Here is a 15,265-nt window from a genome sequence, read left to right on the forward strand (position 1 = left end):
TAGTATTATTTGCTGTCTTCCGCCGTGACTCGAATTAGAAATATTTCATTCATATCGACCACTAGAGGGAGCCATAAATGCAAAGAAATGGACGTTGAATAACTATGGGCAGAAGAATGTGTCAAAACTGAATTTGAATTTTAGAAAAAACTTAGTTTGAACTGCTCATTTTGATTTGCATTCTCAATAATAATAATAATGATAACAATAATAATAATAATAATATTAATAATAATAATAATAATAATAATAATAATAATAATAATAATAATAATAATAATAATAAAAATAATAATAATAATAAGAAGAAATGTTTCTTATCATATATTATACATATATACATTTTATTCAAATTGCATTTTTAAAACTGACGTCTTTCTTATAAGGCAATCACCACACTTGAGCATCAACATTGTGCGCATTTTGGGACATCCTAAAATATATATATATAAATCATATTTTACATTGTGTTATTACTACTTTTACTGGCGGATCTCGAAAATATCTCCACCACCGAGTTTCAATTTTTAAGTTGAACTTTTGTCACTTTTACTTATATTTATATTTATATTTTATTGTGAAGGCAGACGTGCTACACTTCCGGTATTTTCCGATACGCTTGACGTATCTCCGTCTTGACGTATGAATCATCCTTCCCAAGATGGCGATACACCTGTTCCTCCGGCGGTGATCCTTGTTGTTGTCTGCGTAACACCAGAAAATAAAGCATCGCGAACAGACTGTTAATAAACTGGAGACGCAGTTAAACAGCTGGAGTAAACTCCGTCGTCCAAAATGTCCACCGAGGAGCTGTCAGCCTCGGACAGCGAGGCTGTCCTCGCCGGCGCGGGGGAGCGATGGGCACCGGTCGGCGCTGTGGCCAGTCCCGAGGATGAGAGCAGGGGCGGGAGCGCTGGCCAGCCGAAGCAGAGAAGCTCGTCCGCGGCCACTGAGGAGGACATGTCCGCTAGGCTGGAGAAACTAAAAGAGGAGCAGGAGCTGCTGAACTCCTCCCTCCTCGCCCTCACCTCTCACTTTGCCCAGGTTCAGTTCCGTCTGAAGCAGATAGTTCACGCCCAGACCGAGGAGAAGGAGAGGATGCTGGCCGAGCTGGAGGAGTTCGCCTTCAGGGGCTGCCCGCATGTGGTGGGCTGCCGAGCTCAGGACGCCAAACAGCTGGAGAACTCGGTGAGGTTTCCGCTCACATCACGATGTTACACACTCCCTCACACACTCTGAGTCCGTGCTATGAAAGGCTGCAAAATATGCCATGAAATAAGACACAGTGTTAAGGTCTGCAGTGCAGGGTATTCTTGACGATATTACAAAATACTGAAAATGTTTTACTACTAATTTCAAAAACAACAATGACAGCCAACTTAGTGTTGTAGTTTAATATGTCAACATCAATGCAAGTTTGCCTACAAGTATTCAGTAAAAAAGGGGGGGGGGGGTAGAATTTCTTTAGCTTGTAAACAATAGCAAAAAAACTCTGATTCTGTAGAAAATATAGATAGAACAACAAAATAAAATCAATTCCGAATAGAAACAGTTGTCAAATCCCTTAGAATATTCCTAAAATGGTATGCGGTGAGCAGAACGGTATGGCATCATTATGTCAGCAAGTTGAAATATTGCCATTATTACAATATGTTGTTTTTTTTATTATCATGTTAAAAATTATAGCTGTATTATCTTGAAGTGTACGAAATGGCACAACCCCAGTGTGTTTGTCAACATGTAACCTGAAATGATTACTATTAGGTAATTAGGCACCTGACAGAAAAATGCACAACTCCTCTGATAATCTGTTGTTCAAGCAACACACCCTACTGTCAACCTCTTCATTGAGTCTTTTTTTGTCATATATGATGGATAACTGCATATTTTGGGGTTTATACTTTTATTTGGACAAAACAGGCAACTCTGAAAATGTCACTTTGCAATCTAGAAGATTGTATTTGTATTTTTTTTTAATGAATTAAAACCAGAAGTAACGGATGATTGTAGAGAATGATAGAGACTCAAAGATATTTAACACTCATACGCACTGATGTCCAGTTGGACACATAGGTAAACGCTCTGTATTCGCTAATGTAAACGCATGTGGACACATGCACTGTGACGCTCTGTGCTGCTCAGCCCGGTCTCATTAACTGAGGCGATTGAGCTCTGATTAAAACAGATTAAAGCGTACTTGTTGCGTCACACTCGAGGCTGCTGCGCCCACCTCTGCTGTGTCCCCATTGATCTCTTATCTCTGTTGGAAAATGTTGCTTTCGTGTTGACTCACAGCGCCGCGGGCTCAATGAAAATGCCTCCAGCAGATGACTATCTGTTTAATAAAGGTTTCTATGTACACAACAGTGTTGAAGCAACACACTTTGTTCCTACCATTGTTTACCCCCTGCCTCTCTGCATGTAGTCTTAACTGAAGTGAAGAGCCTTATGTAATACTTGTTTGGAATTATTGCTCCCTATATTCCTCAAACTAAAGATCTTTTTATGTCATTTCTCCCCTGTTACATGCTTCACTTGCAGGGTGATCTGGTGAGTATGAAACCTGATGTCTCTTTGAGAGTTTGGTTTGTGTATTTTTGTGCAAATGTTGTGACACATGTAAGACTAATATGATGAACTGCCACAAAAACCTCCAGCGATAATAATAATATCAAACTTTACAACCTTAAATACTGGAATTGGAATCGGTAGCTAACGTCCCACACAGGTGAAGATCTAGTGCACACTGTTCTGTGTTGTCGAGGTCACTCAGCTCTCTGTCTGTGAAAGTTCACATCATTGTGTGTGTGTGTGTGTGTTTCTGCTGTCAGAGTGAGAGGGAGAAGAGAGAACGTCTGGAGGCTCAGAGGGAAAAACAGAAGGATCTCATTTTCCAGCTGAAGACACAGCTGGATGATCTGGAGCGCTTCGCCTATCAGGAGGGCAGCTATGACTCGCTGCCGCAGTCTGTTGTCATGGAGAGGCAGAAGGTGCGATTGTGGAAATGTACTGATGAAATAATCGCCACTGGTAGTGGGCTCAAGCCTGTCATATGTTGATGTGTCGTATAGGCAGTGGTGGAAGAGAAACTCAGAGGTTTTACTCAAGTGAAAATAGCAATATCACAGTGTAAGAAGGCAGATTTATTAGTCATTTTTTAAACAAAGTTTAAAAAACGAAATTACATTTGTCCTTGATCTGGCTGCATCTTTGGAGCTGAGGGATGAAATTATTAAAAACAAGAAAAACATAGACTAAACATAAACTAAACCTAGACTAAAGCGTAGAGTAAATGTAAATTAAACATAGACTATCAAGTAAAAGTCCTGCATTCAATGTCTTTCATTTAAGTAAAAGGATTGCTGCATTGTAATTATTGATGCATTGATGTGCTCATAGTTTTATTGTTACATCTGGTAAAGTTGGAGCTCATTTCAACTACTTTATGAACTGCAGGGTGGTTTAATCTATGAAAATACATCATAATTAAGAGTTGATTTATAATTCATTTTGGTAATATATATCTATAATGTAAATAGTAACTAAAGTCAAATAAATGTAGTGGAATAAAAAGTGTAGCATTGGCTTCCAACTTGTAGTGGAGTAGAAGTGAAAAGCACCAAAAAAAGGGCTTAAAACTGTACTTAAGCACAGTATTTGAGTAAATGTACTAAGTTACATTCTACCACTGCATATCGGCAGCAGGTTACGTGATCAGCCCTCACTCCCTATATTAGGAATTGCGTGTTATCTTAGAGAAAATGGCCTGAACAGACATAATCTGCAGTCCTGTTTTAAATCCATATGATCCTGACGTTCCTGCCTTTCAGTTAAGTCGAGCACATAACGTGGTGTTTACCTGCTTCAGATCAGGCGTAACAGGTCAGTCTGCACTGAAAATGCTGCAGGCTTTAGTGTTCTTCATACAGAAAATTGCCATGCTGCTAACATGGCTAAAGATTTCTTTATAAAAAGTTAGCGCGTAAATGCCAAGCTGGAGCTTCCCACTCACACATTAAAAACACAGACACCACACGAGATCTTCCACTGCAGAGTCTCCTCCTGTGGGGGACAGCGTCACTTCTTTAACCGTCAGTCTGTCTCACATTTTTCAGGTCATCATTGATGAGTTGATCAAAAAGCTGGATGTTAACCTGAACGAGGACATTGGGAACTTGTCGCCCGAGGAGCTGAGACAGAGAGTGGACGCTGCCATTGCTCAGATAGTGAACCCAGCCAGGGTCAAAGAGCAGCTGGTGGATCAACTTAAAACCCAGATCAGAGACCTGGAGATGTTCATCAACTTCATCCAGGGTACAGCGTCTCAGATACAGCACCAAGTGTCATTCAGATGGATGACATTTCTTGGTTAATTGCAGGGCCTCTTTGTTTTCACTTCACAGATGTCCATTTTTTAATAATTTTGCTTGTCCTTCCAACAGATGAAGTGGGGAACCCCCTCCTATCAGATGGTGGACACAGCCAGCAGCCACAAGCAGCCGGGACTAATGCCCGAGGTCCAGGAGTGAAGAAGAAAGGTCAGTCAGTCAAACTAAAGGATGTTATTTAATATTTGCAGTAATAAAACCAACAGATGACTGATTAGTGGGGGCGGCAAGTTAGATTAGATTACATTACTTTAGATTGGCTTTTTTGTCTACCTCTGTGGACATTTGTCTCTGGCATCTCCCAAATACAGTAACAAGCATAACACAGTACACCATTAAAAACATTCAGACGTACATTATACCAGATTCAATAGTGCAAATGAGGAGGTAGCAGCATTAAGTCATATAAATGATTGGGTCCACGGATCATCGGCCTGGTAGATTATTGGGGCCGATATTTGGCATTTTGCCGATTATCTGTATCGGCATTTTATTTTAATGATTGCTGATAAAATGAATTGATTAAAAAGTGCAAAGAAAGTGTCAGCATGGGAGGATCTTTTACTTTGTCAAACCTCAGGGAGCTCCTGTTATTTATTAATTTTTTATTTAAATTTTCACTTGACTTTCTAAAAAAAAGTTGCTGGGAACTTTCTGTATTTGATGTTGAAGGTTTCAGTTTTGATCAAACATTTGCCAAAGAGTTTAGGGTTGGAATTTGTTATATTCCAAATTCTAAATATTGACAGATAGATTTTCGTTTTTATAGTAATATTGGTTCCAAATATGGGTTGTCGATCTCATCAGCTACTAATAATCGGTATCGGCTCTGAAAAACCAATATCGGTCAGCCCTTATAAATGATAAAAGAGAGTACAACTTATGAAATAACAAGGGTTCCCTGATGCAGTCAGTCTGTGTTCACTTCCTGTGTGGCCCAGGGAATAAAGGACTTCTTAATATATGTTCCGACTAGTGATGCACTTATTTGTCAGCTCTACATCGATATCGGCCAATATTTGCCTTGTTAAATTGCATCAGACCAATCAGATGACATTTTCCGATGGCAGTGACCAATATTTTCACATAAAAAGCAGGGCTCCAAACTAATGGCGTCCCGTTGTCCCAGCTGTTGTATGCCCTTTATAAAAGACATGTTTACCAGAGGTGGTGTTCAAAACCAAGTGTGTTCCTGTGGTTCTCCACCTCCCTCTGCAGTGGACCCAGAGCAGGCCCAGAAGATGCGAGAGACCGGCCTGCAGCTGATCCAGAAGGCCCTCGCCGTGCTGCAGATCTTCGCTGCCAGCCAGTTCGGCTGCGCTCCTGGCCACGTTCCTCAGAACATGTGGTCTCAGGAGTCCGGGGGACAGGACTACGGACCCCTGCTGCAGCGTCTGGAGGCTGCTGTTGACAAGGTGCGAGTGCTGGGCTCATGCAGACAGCCCTCCTTCGAACATGTCGTCAACTACACCAGCAACTCGGCACTGGGACCCCGAGACGAGCTGACTTCGTTGGTGAGGAAGGAGCTGGCGATTGCTCTGAAAGACTTGTTGGCTCATGGCCTCTTCTCTCCCTCCCAGACCATGAGCCTGGTGCTGGCACCCATCTCCTGCCTGCTGCCTTACAGACCAGCTCCACAGACCATGCACCCATGGGAACTCTTTGTGAAATTCTATCACTCCAAAAACGGGAAGGCTTTTGTGGAGACGCCAGCTCGCCAGCTGTCGCATTCGTTCAGCCTGCCTGTAGGGGGCGGCCCCGTGACCATCACCCCGAAACAATCTCTGCTGTGGGCCATACACACTGTGCTGAAGGAGCACGGACGCTACAAACGGGGACCGGACACAGAGTTTAAAGCTCTGGTGTGCATGGCTCTGAACGAGCAGCGGCTGGTGTCTTGGCTCAACCTGCTGTGTAAGTCTGGGACTCTGATTCACCCACACTACCAGGCCTGGAGTTACATGGCCCAGACCGGCTTTGAAGGAGCCCTGCGAATCCTGGGCCGCATCAGCCACCTCAAATTCAACCTTCCAGTGGACCTGGCTGTCCGGCAGCTCAAGAACATTAAAGATGCTTTTTGAGGAGCAAAACGTCGGTTAAAAAATAACTAAACATCTGTCTCGGAAGTATTTCATCAGCTAAATTACACTGCTCTTACTGGCATTCAGGACCAAAAGCATGACTCTGTGCTTCAAGTATGTAACCTTATGAAGGTTATTTAAGTAGCCACCCATCTTAAGTAAAGCGCAAGTATGAGATGTCTACAGTACATGCATGGATGATTATGTTGTGCGAGCTTCTGCCATGAGCAACCATAATCTGCATATGTTTGAGATGCCAAAATGTCAAGACGACAATGCTACTCGTACTGTAAACATGCCTTAGACAGAAGATTGAGATTACCTCATCTTTAGTGAAGCCTTCCTGACCTTTGCAACCTGTGCTCATACACTGTATCGTCCCCGTGTGTTCATGATAGTGTCCTAACCTATGCAGCAAAGAGAGAGGTAGGATTTGTACAGTATTCAGTACTGTAATGTGGCTGCAACAGAGACAATCCAGAAAGAAAAATAATGAGCAGAAACTCGATACTGTGGCTTTTACACAGTAACAAGAGCTTGTGATGTATTGTAAGAAAAAGAACAGTGACTTCTGTTACGAAATTTCTGATTTTAGTGGTGAATCCTGTGTAGCAGAGTGGTTGATCTTAAAGCACTCAGGTCAGCTTGAACTGAAAATTGTCTCCATCGTGATACACTGCTCAAACTTAATGTTTTACTACACATACACAGCTCCCAGCAACTCCATTTGAAACCTCTGAAGCTGTTACTACTTCTTGCACGTTGTGTTTCAGGTGTGTTAGACCCTGTATAAACTGCTGCTTTTCTCCTATTCCAGGTGTAGTTGATATTAAAACGACAGTGCTATTGTATAAGAATGATGTAATGCAGTGTGTCCCACAGAATTCGAGTGTATGCTGTAGCTGACAGGATGGGGCTGGTCAGAAGTGTCAGATCTTTTAAATGTGTGTGTTCCTTTGTATCATTCTGTGTCCCCTCTGAAAATTCAGAGGTTTTTGCGGGTCCGTGAACGCAGCGCAGGTGGAACTCTACATAAGTTCTTTTTATCCTCAGCTGCAGTTTTTTTGACTTGAGGGGTGGATAATTGATCTGTCGATCTGGTCAGAGCTGATCAGATCAATATGAGAGGAGCAGCTGCTGCGAGTGAATGCAAACTTTTAGATGTAGTAGTATAAGCGTTTAAGTTTCACTTTCAGTGCGCCTAACATTCAACTGCTCCGTCTCTGCCCAGAGTGCGACCTGTGCTCCCAAGAGTGCTGCTAATGAACAATCTAACTCCAAAAATCGAATATCTGTTTGTAGCTGCAGATGTAATTGTGGCGGTCCGCAAATGAATGAATGTGTGGGAAACCCTGTAAAGGCTTACATACCATATTTAACATGATTGTGGGATATAGAAAATGTTTTGTTTCCAGTTTCTCCAGAGAAATTAGTTTTTATCTTTCTAAGACAACTGAGTTGCACGAATCATATCCTTAAATACTGAATGTACAAACCATAGATGCTATTAAACTGGGGTTTAGTTTATGTCTGCTGTATGTTTCCCTGCTGTTTACAGGATTGAATCTTGTGTTCCCGGGTCCACATGTGTATCAAACCTCTGAGAAAACCTCTTGTATTTCCTGAGATAAAACTTGTGTACGTTGTCTCTCGAGTGCATCTGGAGACACATTTTTAGCATTTGTTTTATGTTACTGTGTAAATGAAGACTTTGTGTTCTGTTTGGGCCATGTGTAGTAAATTTAAAGCTGTATTTAACTTCCTATTTTCCCCGTTTTGGTTGTGTTTTGTTCAGCTGTTATGTTGTGATTATGTAAAGAGACATTTATTTATTGCATAGCATGTTTTAGCTCACCCCTGAATTAGGCAGCATATCACAACACTGTTGAAGTAGCTATAGACACGCTGGATCATTTAAATTGTGCTATTTGTGTTATTTTTATTTAATCGCTTTAATCAGAAATAATATATTGGGAGATCTGAATTGTGTTATTTTTTTAAATCATGTTTAATGCATACCCACAGCTGTAAATAAATTAAACATAGCATATGAACCGCAGTGCTGCTTATGACCCCTTGTCTTTTCAGTTTAAAGGAATCATGAAAAAAACTTACACATTATAGACACAACATTAATCTTTTATTAAATTATCTGTTGTAGAAATGAATACTATATCACACAGACAGAGGTTCGTTTTTCACAAAGAATGCTTTTACTTTTAGTCATTTGATTATATTTTCTTATCTAATCCATTTTATTTCTAGAGCACATTTAAAAACAACAGCTGACCAAAGTGCTGTACAATTTTAAAAAAGAAATTGCAAAATCCATAAAAACAACACAGGAAAACACAGACAAAGACAGTACAAATAAGAAATAAACATGTAAGAATTCCCAGTTTTTCACAAGTAAAGTACTTAAGTAAATGTACTTAGTTCCTGCCACTGCTTGTATATACAGACATGTAAAACATAACATAACATAGTAAAACAGTAAGTTAACATATGTAAAGTGACAATTAAGGTTTAATTGTCTTGATCATTTTTTTAAAAAAATTATATCCTTTCAAGAACACTTTAGCAGCCATTTATTATATTGCATTTATATTTATATTGCATTTTTCTGTTCTGTGTGAAAACTTTTTCCAACTTAATTTAACACAGAATTTCAGTACAAAGACTGTAAGAAATATATTTCATAATATAAAAATAATAAAAAAAAATAAATTCAGTTTCAAAAAATGTAAATCAAATGCACAGAAAAGACAGAAACATAATTAATCATAATCATTGCTAGAATGATAATGAAGTGGTGGGTAATTAGCTTTTTTTTTTTAATCAGTCTGAGCCCTTTTTTAATGTTTTCAGAGGTTTCTCTGTAAATCAAACCAAAAACTATATATATTAAAACTATTAACTTCACAGACATGTATGTGTAGAGAAAACCTGGACACCGCGCGCTCACGGAATGGGTGCATGGATGTATTATGGGTGCATGGATGTATTATGGGTGTAGATGTATTATAGTGAACTGGTTCACAGCAAGCCAAATATACCCGGAAGTGACGTAGCCCATCTAGAGTGTCAAAGGTCACCAAAACCTTCTCGACTTCCTTTCCTGCTAGCGGTGGCCGTAGAACAGCATCAGTGAGTGAAATTTACCTTCAACAATCTTCAACCATCGCCCCAAATCCGGCCAATTTAACAGTTTTTATCATACCACACCTACGATAATCACCCCCTTAGCTAATATCTGTCTGTTATTTTGGTGTATTTGTGATCGACAAGGGAAGAAAACGAGCTTTTATTGCAGCGCTTCGTCTCTAGCGCTCATTTCAACATGGCAGTTCCCCTCATAGCCGTCTCTGAATGTGGATAATTTTACATGTTCAGACTGCGAAGTGAGCCGCGTAGTTTACCAGTTATTTTGAGCATAATCTAACCAGCTGTCGCCGCATCTCCGGCGTGTGTAAGAGTAAAATTAATATTTGTAGCTCCGGAAAGAGTATGTTAGCCGTTCTCTAGCCGGATGCTAATGTTAGCTTAGCCGGCTAGTCGGAGACTAACAGTGAGCCAGAAACTTAAGTTTCGGTGTGTTGTTTGGTTAGGTTCGCATCATTCACGTAGCCTGTGAAGTGTGTGTTCACTGTGAAGACTTGGGGGTTTGACATTTTTTTCTTTGTGGCAGATATGGGCAAGTTCATGAAGCCTGGGAAGGTGGTGATGGTCCTAGCTGGACGCTACGCCGGTCGCAAAGCTGTCATCGTCAAGGTAAAGCATAGCCGTGGGTCCTCGGGTGGATGATATCTGCTGTTCAGTCGGTTTGCAAAAGACCAGCCAATTTCTCTGAACATGTACAAATTTATAGCGGACACAGCATTCACTGGCAGGACTCCCATGTCCTTCTGTAATGGACACACTGTCTGTGAAACTTAAATGTCCGATCTACGTCCCTCATGTGTCTAAGTCCACCTTTTAAATATGTGTTCCAGCACTCTTCCCTATTGCACCACTGTATTATTATATACAGATTTTATTATTAATACGTACTTTTCTATGCATTTGCTTGTACACATAGTATGGAAATGTTTGTTTTGTTCTGTATTTGTACATCTGGAGAAACTGAACCTAAAGCAAGGTTTTTGTATGTGTTCACATTTTTGGTCTAAAACACTAATTTCTGAGTTGTCACATGATTTGTCAACAATCAGTAGCTTGTATTGTTTCTGTAATGTTTTAAGTGATGGCTAAATGAAAAGTGGAATCGCTTCCCCCTCTGTGTGTGTGGTGAATCTACAGACGGACTAATAACTAATTGCTCTTTAATAAACACAGATGTGGAGATGTCCGCTCTGAAATTGCAGGAACAATGTCTCTGCTGTTTGCTGTGTAGAGTCAGTGTCTGCTCTGTATCACAGTCCTTTGTTTTTTTGCAGAACATTGATGATGGCACAACCGACCGTCCTTACAGCCACGCTCTGGTCGCAGGCATCGACCGCTATCCCCGCAAGGTGACCACCACCATGGGCAAGAAGAAGATCGCCAAGAGGTCCAAGATCAAGGCCTTCGTCAAGGTGTTCAACTACAACCACCTCATGCCCACAAGGTCAGTGTCCCGTCATACAAATTTGCTGAGAGAGGATATTTAAGTTTTACTTTTTTAAAATAATTTGCCCTAGCATAACTAAAGTGCTTATTCTCCAAATATACAAATGAGATGGGAGGTTGATAAAAGCAAAATATGTCCTGTGGAATGAGTGATGCATCTAAGGGCTAAATCAACCTGCGTGAGCAGTGTGTGTGTGTGTGTGTGTGTGTGTGTGTGTGTGTGTGTGTGTGTGTGTGTGTGTGTGTGTGTGTGTGTGTGTGTGTGTGTGTGTGTGGAGGAATTTTTTTTGGGCCCCTGTGATGAGAGGTTAGTTGCCACACTGCCACTGTGACCAACTCTGCTCAGCGGTGGCACATCTGGAGTTTCTGGGCCTTGACGATTTTAACCACATAATGCATGCGGTTATCAGCAAAAATAGTAATGCTGACTTCATGCCACCTTTCACTGTAGTTTCCATGTCTGTTGACATTAAAAGATATAAATATTTAAACTTAAACTCAACCATTTCTGTTATCAATTCATAATAAAAGCTATCTGACAATATTTCTATTGACAGAATCCCTGAAGTTGTTAACAAGGTTTTTTTTTTTTACTATGAAACACTTATTTTGTTTATAATGCAGTGGCCTGTAGGGCCCCATAAATTAGAGGAGTACCAGCTTTTAATTGTGGAAGTACAGTACTTAATAGCAGACAGATCTGAAGCAGCGCCGCAGGAGCAACGCTGCCTGTGTGAACACTGCAAGCGTTCGGGTCGCAGCTGTTTGGCGAGCTAGCCTTCACGCACTGCTCATGCCCAGGTGAAAGAGACGAGCAGCTGAGTTAAAAATGTATTTGGTGCTTTGATTGCTATGTCAAAGGAACAAAAACACTTCCAGAAGTAGGTGCACTTGGTGGGTAACGAGCATTAGTCCTATACATGGGCCAAAACTTCACTGCAGAAACCTGATTAAAGCATCATTACTGTTGAGCTCTGCACCTATAAATGACGTTTTGTTCACATCTGCAACAACGAATCATTTTGAGTTTGTTAGGTACCGATAAAACCCTGACAGGCTGCGTCGTCATAGCAGCAGTGGTGGACGAGGCTCATAGTGACGTATTTAGAGCTAATTGCCATTTAAAACTGAGCAGAAAAGTTTTTAAATCCTAAAAGTGATGGCCATAATACACCTTTAAATCACTGACCTAACCAGGACACACATTTGATAATGTTCAGGAAAATTGAGAATGTAAGCAGAAAACTTTGAAAATGAGAATTTTACAGTCGCAGAAATATACGAGAAACCAGCAACTTGAAGACACTAATGTTGATTTTAAAGTTTAAATGAAAAACTGGAAGATAATGTTACGGCCATCGTGTGTTTAACCTCCTTCACTAGGTCTTTCTGTTGCTTCTGTGGGCTATAATTGTGCCCATCAAACCTCACGTTAGCATCCCTCACTTCAAACGAGAAACGAGAGATTGGTGCACGTGCAGTCTGCTCGCTTACAGTCCACGCTACAAAAAAACGAGCTGCATACATCAGGTCTTTGCAGGGGATTGATGACTATGTTTTAGTGTCGCAAAAAATATGAATTTTCCCTTTAAACCTGTTGACTCCCAGAAATCTTGGTGCTGACGTCTCTCCAGTTTTGTTGTAGCTCAGATGCAGGAGTCAGTTTAGTTTTGTCATATTTTGATAAATGTTAGTATGTTGTGTGGATGAAAGAAAAATAAATGCAATTATAACAGGGTTCCCGCAGATTCTTAAAGTCTTAAAGGGCATTAATTTCACTAACCTAAAAAAAAAAAAAAGACCTTAATTGGTATTAAATTGACTGAAACGAATCTTTAGAAAGTCTTAAAAATGCTCAGACATGGGAAATGGGATTTTGTTTCTTTTTCTGACGTTGCATTGTCAAATCTCATTTTACTTGGTAACATCTTTTTTTGTGTGTTAAATAATTAAAGAAGTTCCTTTTCTTACACTTTTCATGACGGGAATATAAGCAGTGGAATCTCACGTGCAGATTTAGAAACACAAAATCGCCCAGAAAATTTCCCACCTCTGTCAGTAAAAAATGTTTATGATAATGTATGTTCACTGTTCTCAAAGTGTTCCACTCTAAAAAGGGTTGGGGTTTTTTTTTTTTCAACATTTGACACAGCTTTTCAAACTTTTTCAGCAGATAAAAATGTCATGCTTTATGTTGCAATAAATATTCAGGCAAAAAAAAGTCTTTAATTTTGGTTATGAGAATATTGGTCTTAATCTTAATTCCCAATGATACTTAAAAAGTCTTTAAAATCTCCAATCTGCCCTACTGAAGTAAACTGATGCTTTTGTTAGGAAATGAATCTGAATTTACTCAGATTGGATGTTGTTTTGGAGCAATGTTAAATGTGACATTTCCTCAGTAAACATCGTGTGGAACACAGCTGAGTGTTGTGCCCAAAATGTTGCGATTTTATCCGCTGTATGTTCTGGATGTGATGCGCAGGTCTATAATCTGATTACCAGTTTGTCATGTTGGACACTGATGACAACCTGAACAGTGAAAACGATGCTCACCTTCTTACGGTGCCTCTCGGCGTCCTGTGTGAAGCGTTTTGTGTCTCTGTCGTAAAACTGCCGATCTGTCTACGTGTGCGGGTGCACAGTAAACCGTCCTCTGGCAAACAGAGGGTTAAACAACACTTTACATGGTTGCGCTCCGTTTTTCTTCAGATACTCTGTGGATATTCCTCTGGACAAAACTGTTGTCAACAAGGACGTCTTCAGGGATCCTGCTCTCAAACGTAAAGCCAGGCGGGAGGCCAAGGTCAAGTTTGAGGAGAGGTGAGTCCATGTTCTGCTGGATTCTTCACTTCAGTGCTCTGATCGGACCTTCAGAGGCCACTCACACAAATAATGGCAGCATGATGTTTAGTTGTAATGTAAGGAAAGGGTCATCCGTAAAATAATGTGAATTCGCTTTATTTTTAGTGTAATAATCCTGAGAGCAAACATCAGTAAGACGGTCAGAATCCTGTTAGTGGCTGCAGCGTGTTTTACAGACGTGACACGGTAGTTTAGATTAGTGACCCAGGCTTGAAACGGTTAATGTCGGTCACATGTCGGCAGGTTCATTCTTCCGTTCTGTGATGTTATCAGAGCTGATGTGCTAAACGTGTTTTTTCTGTTTTCAGGTACAAGACGGGCAAGAACAAGTGGTTCTTCCAGAAGCTCAGATTCTAAGTTCACTCAGTTTCACAAATAAATGTTTAAAAAATGGATTTTGGCTGTCGACTCTTCAGTGACTTTGTCTGTCTTAAAATATTTTTACTGTCTCTGCCAAGTTCCAGTTTGGTGACAGTGGAGGTTGTGATGGATTATTGGTCTGGTTCCTACAATACTTGAGAAAATCCTTTCAAACTGATTCACTAAATGTGTCAAAAGTGTAACAGCTAACCACGTAACCTAAAGCTGTCTGTGCTCCAATACGCCAACATGAAAATCAAACTGGTCACTGACAGCACACGACTTTAACCTAACCTTTTAATGTATTTGTATTATGTAACAAATACTTAATACTTTATATGCACCGTAAAATGAAAACTGGTTACAAATCTAAACCTCAGTTACTGTAAAACATTAAAGTAGATCAGAGCAAAAATAGAATGAGCTTATCAGCACATAGATGACTTAAAGAAGCACTAACTACATATGATCCGCAAGTCAATTTTACAGTATTTATGTAAAATACAAAAAGAAAAATGTGGTAAAATCCCTGCATATGCTTGGTGAAACCACACAAGTCTTTGTTATAAACTTTCATTTGTCCAGCATTCGTATGCTCAGTAAGGATAAGAATGTTCTTGGTCTCGAGTTCGATTCCTTTAAACCGACTTGTGTGTTGTATAAAGTACTGTGCTGCAGGCGGTACTTCATACAATGATTGCATGTACTGCTGTGGTGTTAACACACTAAATAAGCAGTGATTTAAGGTAACCAGGTGAATTAAGTTCAGTTTTTGACCGTCTGCTGACAGCTGTGGACATGCAGATGTTTTTTTAGGTCATTGTACTTTATGGGAATGCTCAAATGTTATGCTACTTAAGCTTTACTCTTCTTTTAGGTGACAACCGAAGGGACTTTTTACTTGCAGGTTATAAATCTACAAACAAAAAAAAATTATGTGAAAATATTTTTTTTAACTACTCA

At 40.1% G+C, this 15,265-nt stretch overlaps 2 protein-coding genes across 2 annotated transcripts; both read left to right on the forward strand.

Moving 5' to 3' along the window:
• Positions 1–432: 432 nt before the first annotated feature.
• rundc1 (RUN domain containing 1) lies at positions 433–8,528 on the forward strand. The gene is made up of 5 exons (XM_042505611.2): positions 433–1,188; positions 2,832–2,990; positions 4,116–4,314; positions 4,443–4,538; positions 5,607–8,528. The coding sequence occupies exons 1-5, from the start codon at positions 796–798 to the stop codon at positions 6,467–6,469; spliced, it is 1,710 nt and encodes a 569-aa protein (XP_042361545.2). The 5' UTR covers positions 433–795; the 3' UTR covers positions 6,470–8,528.
• Positions 8,529–9,492: 964 nt separating this feature from the next.
• On the forward strand, positions 9,493–14,337 carry rpl27 (ribosomal protein L27). The gene is made up of 5 exons (XM_042505738.2): positions 9,493–9,616; positions 10,158–10,240; positions 10,906–11,075; positions 13,790–13,900; positions 14,251–14,337. The coding sequence occupies exons 2-5, from the start codon at positions 10,160–10,162 to the stop codon at positions 14,297–14,299; spliced, it is 411 nt and encodes a 136-aa protein (XP_042361672.1). The 5' UTR covers positions 9,493–9,616; positions 10,158–10,159; the 3' UTR covers positions 14,300–14,337.
• Positions 14,338–15,265: the final 928 nt, after the last annotated feature.

This window comes from Plectropomus leopardus, chromosome 18 (genome assembly GCF_026936395.1).
Source record: "Plectropomus leopardus strain MGB_pleo_1.0 chromosome 18, ASM2693639v1, whole genome shotgun sequence".
Taxonomy (NCBI): domain Eukaryota; kingdom Metazoa; phylum Chordata; class Actinopteri; order Perciformes; family Serranidae; genus Plectropomus; species Plectropomus leopardus.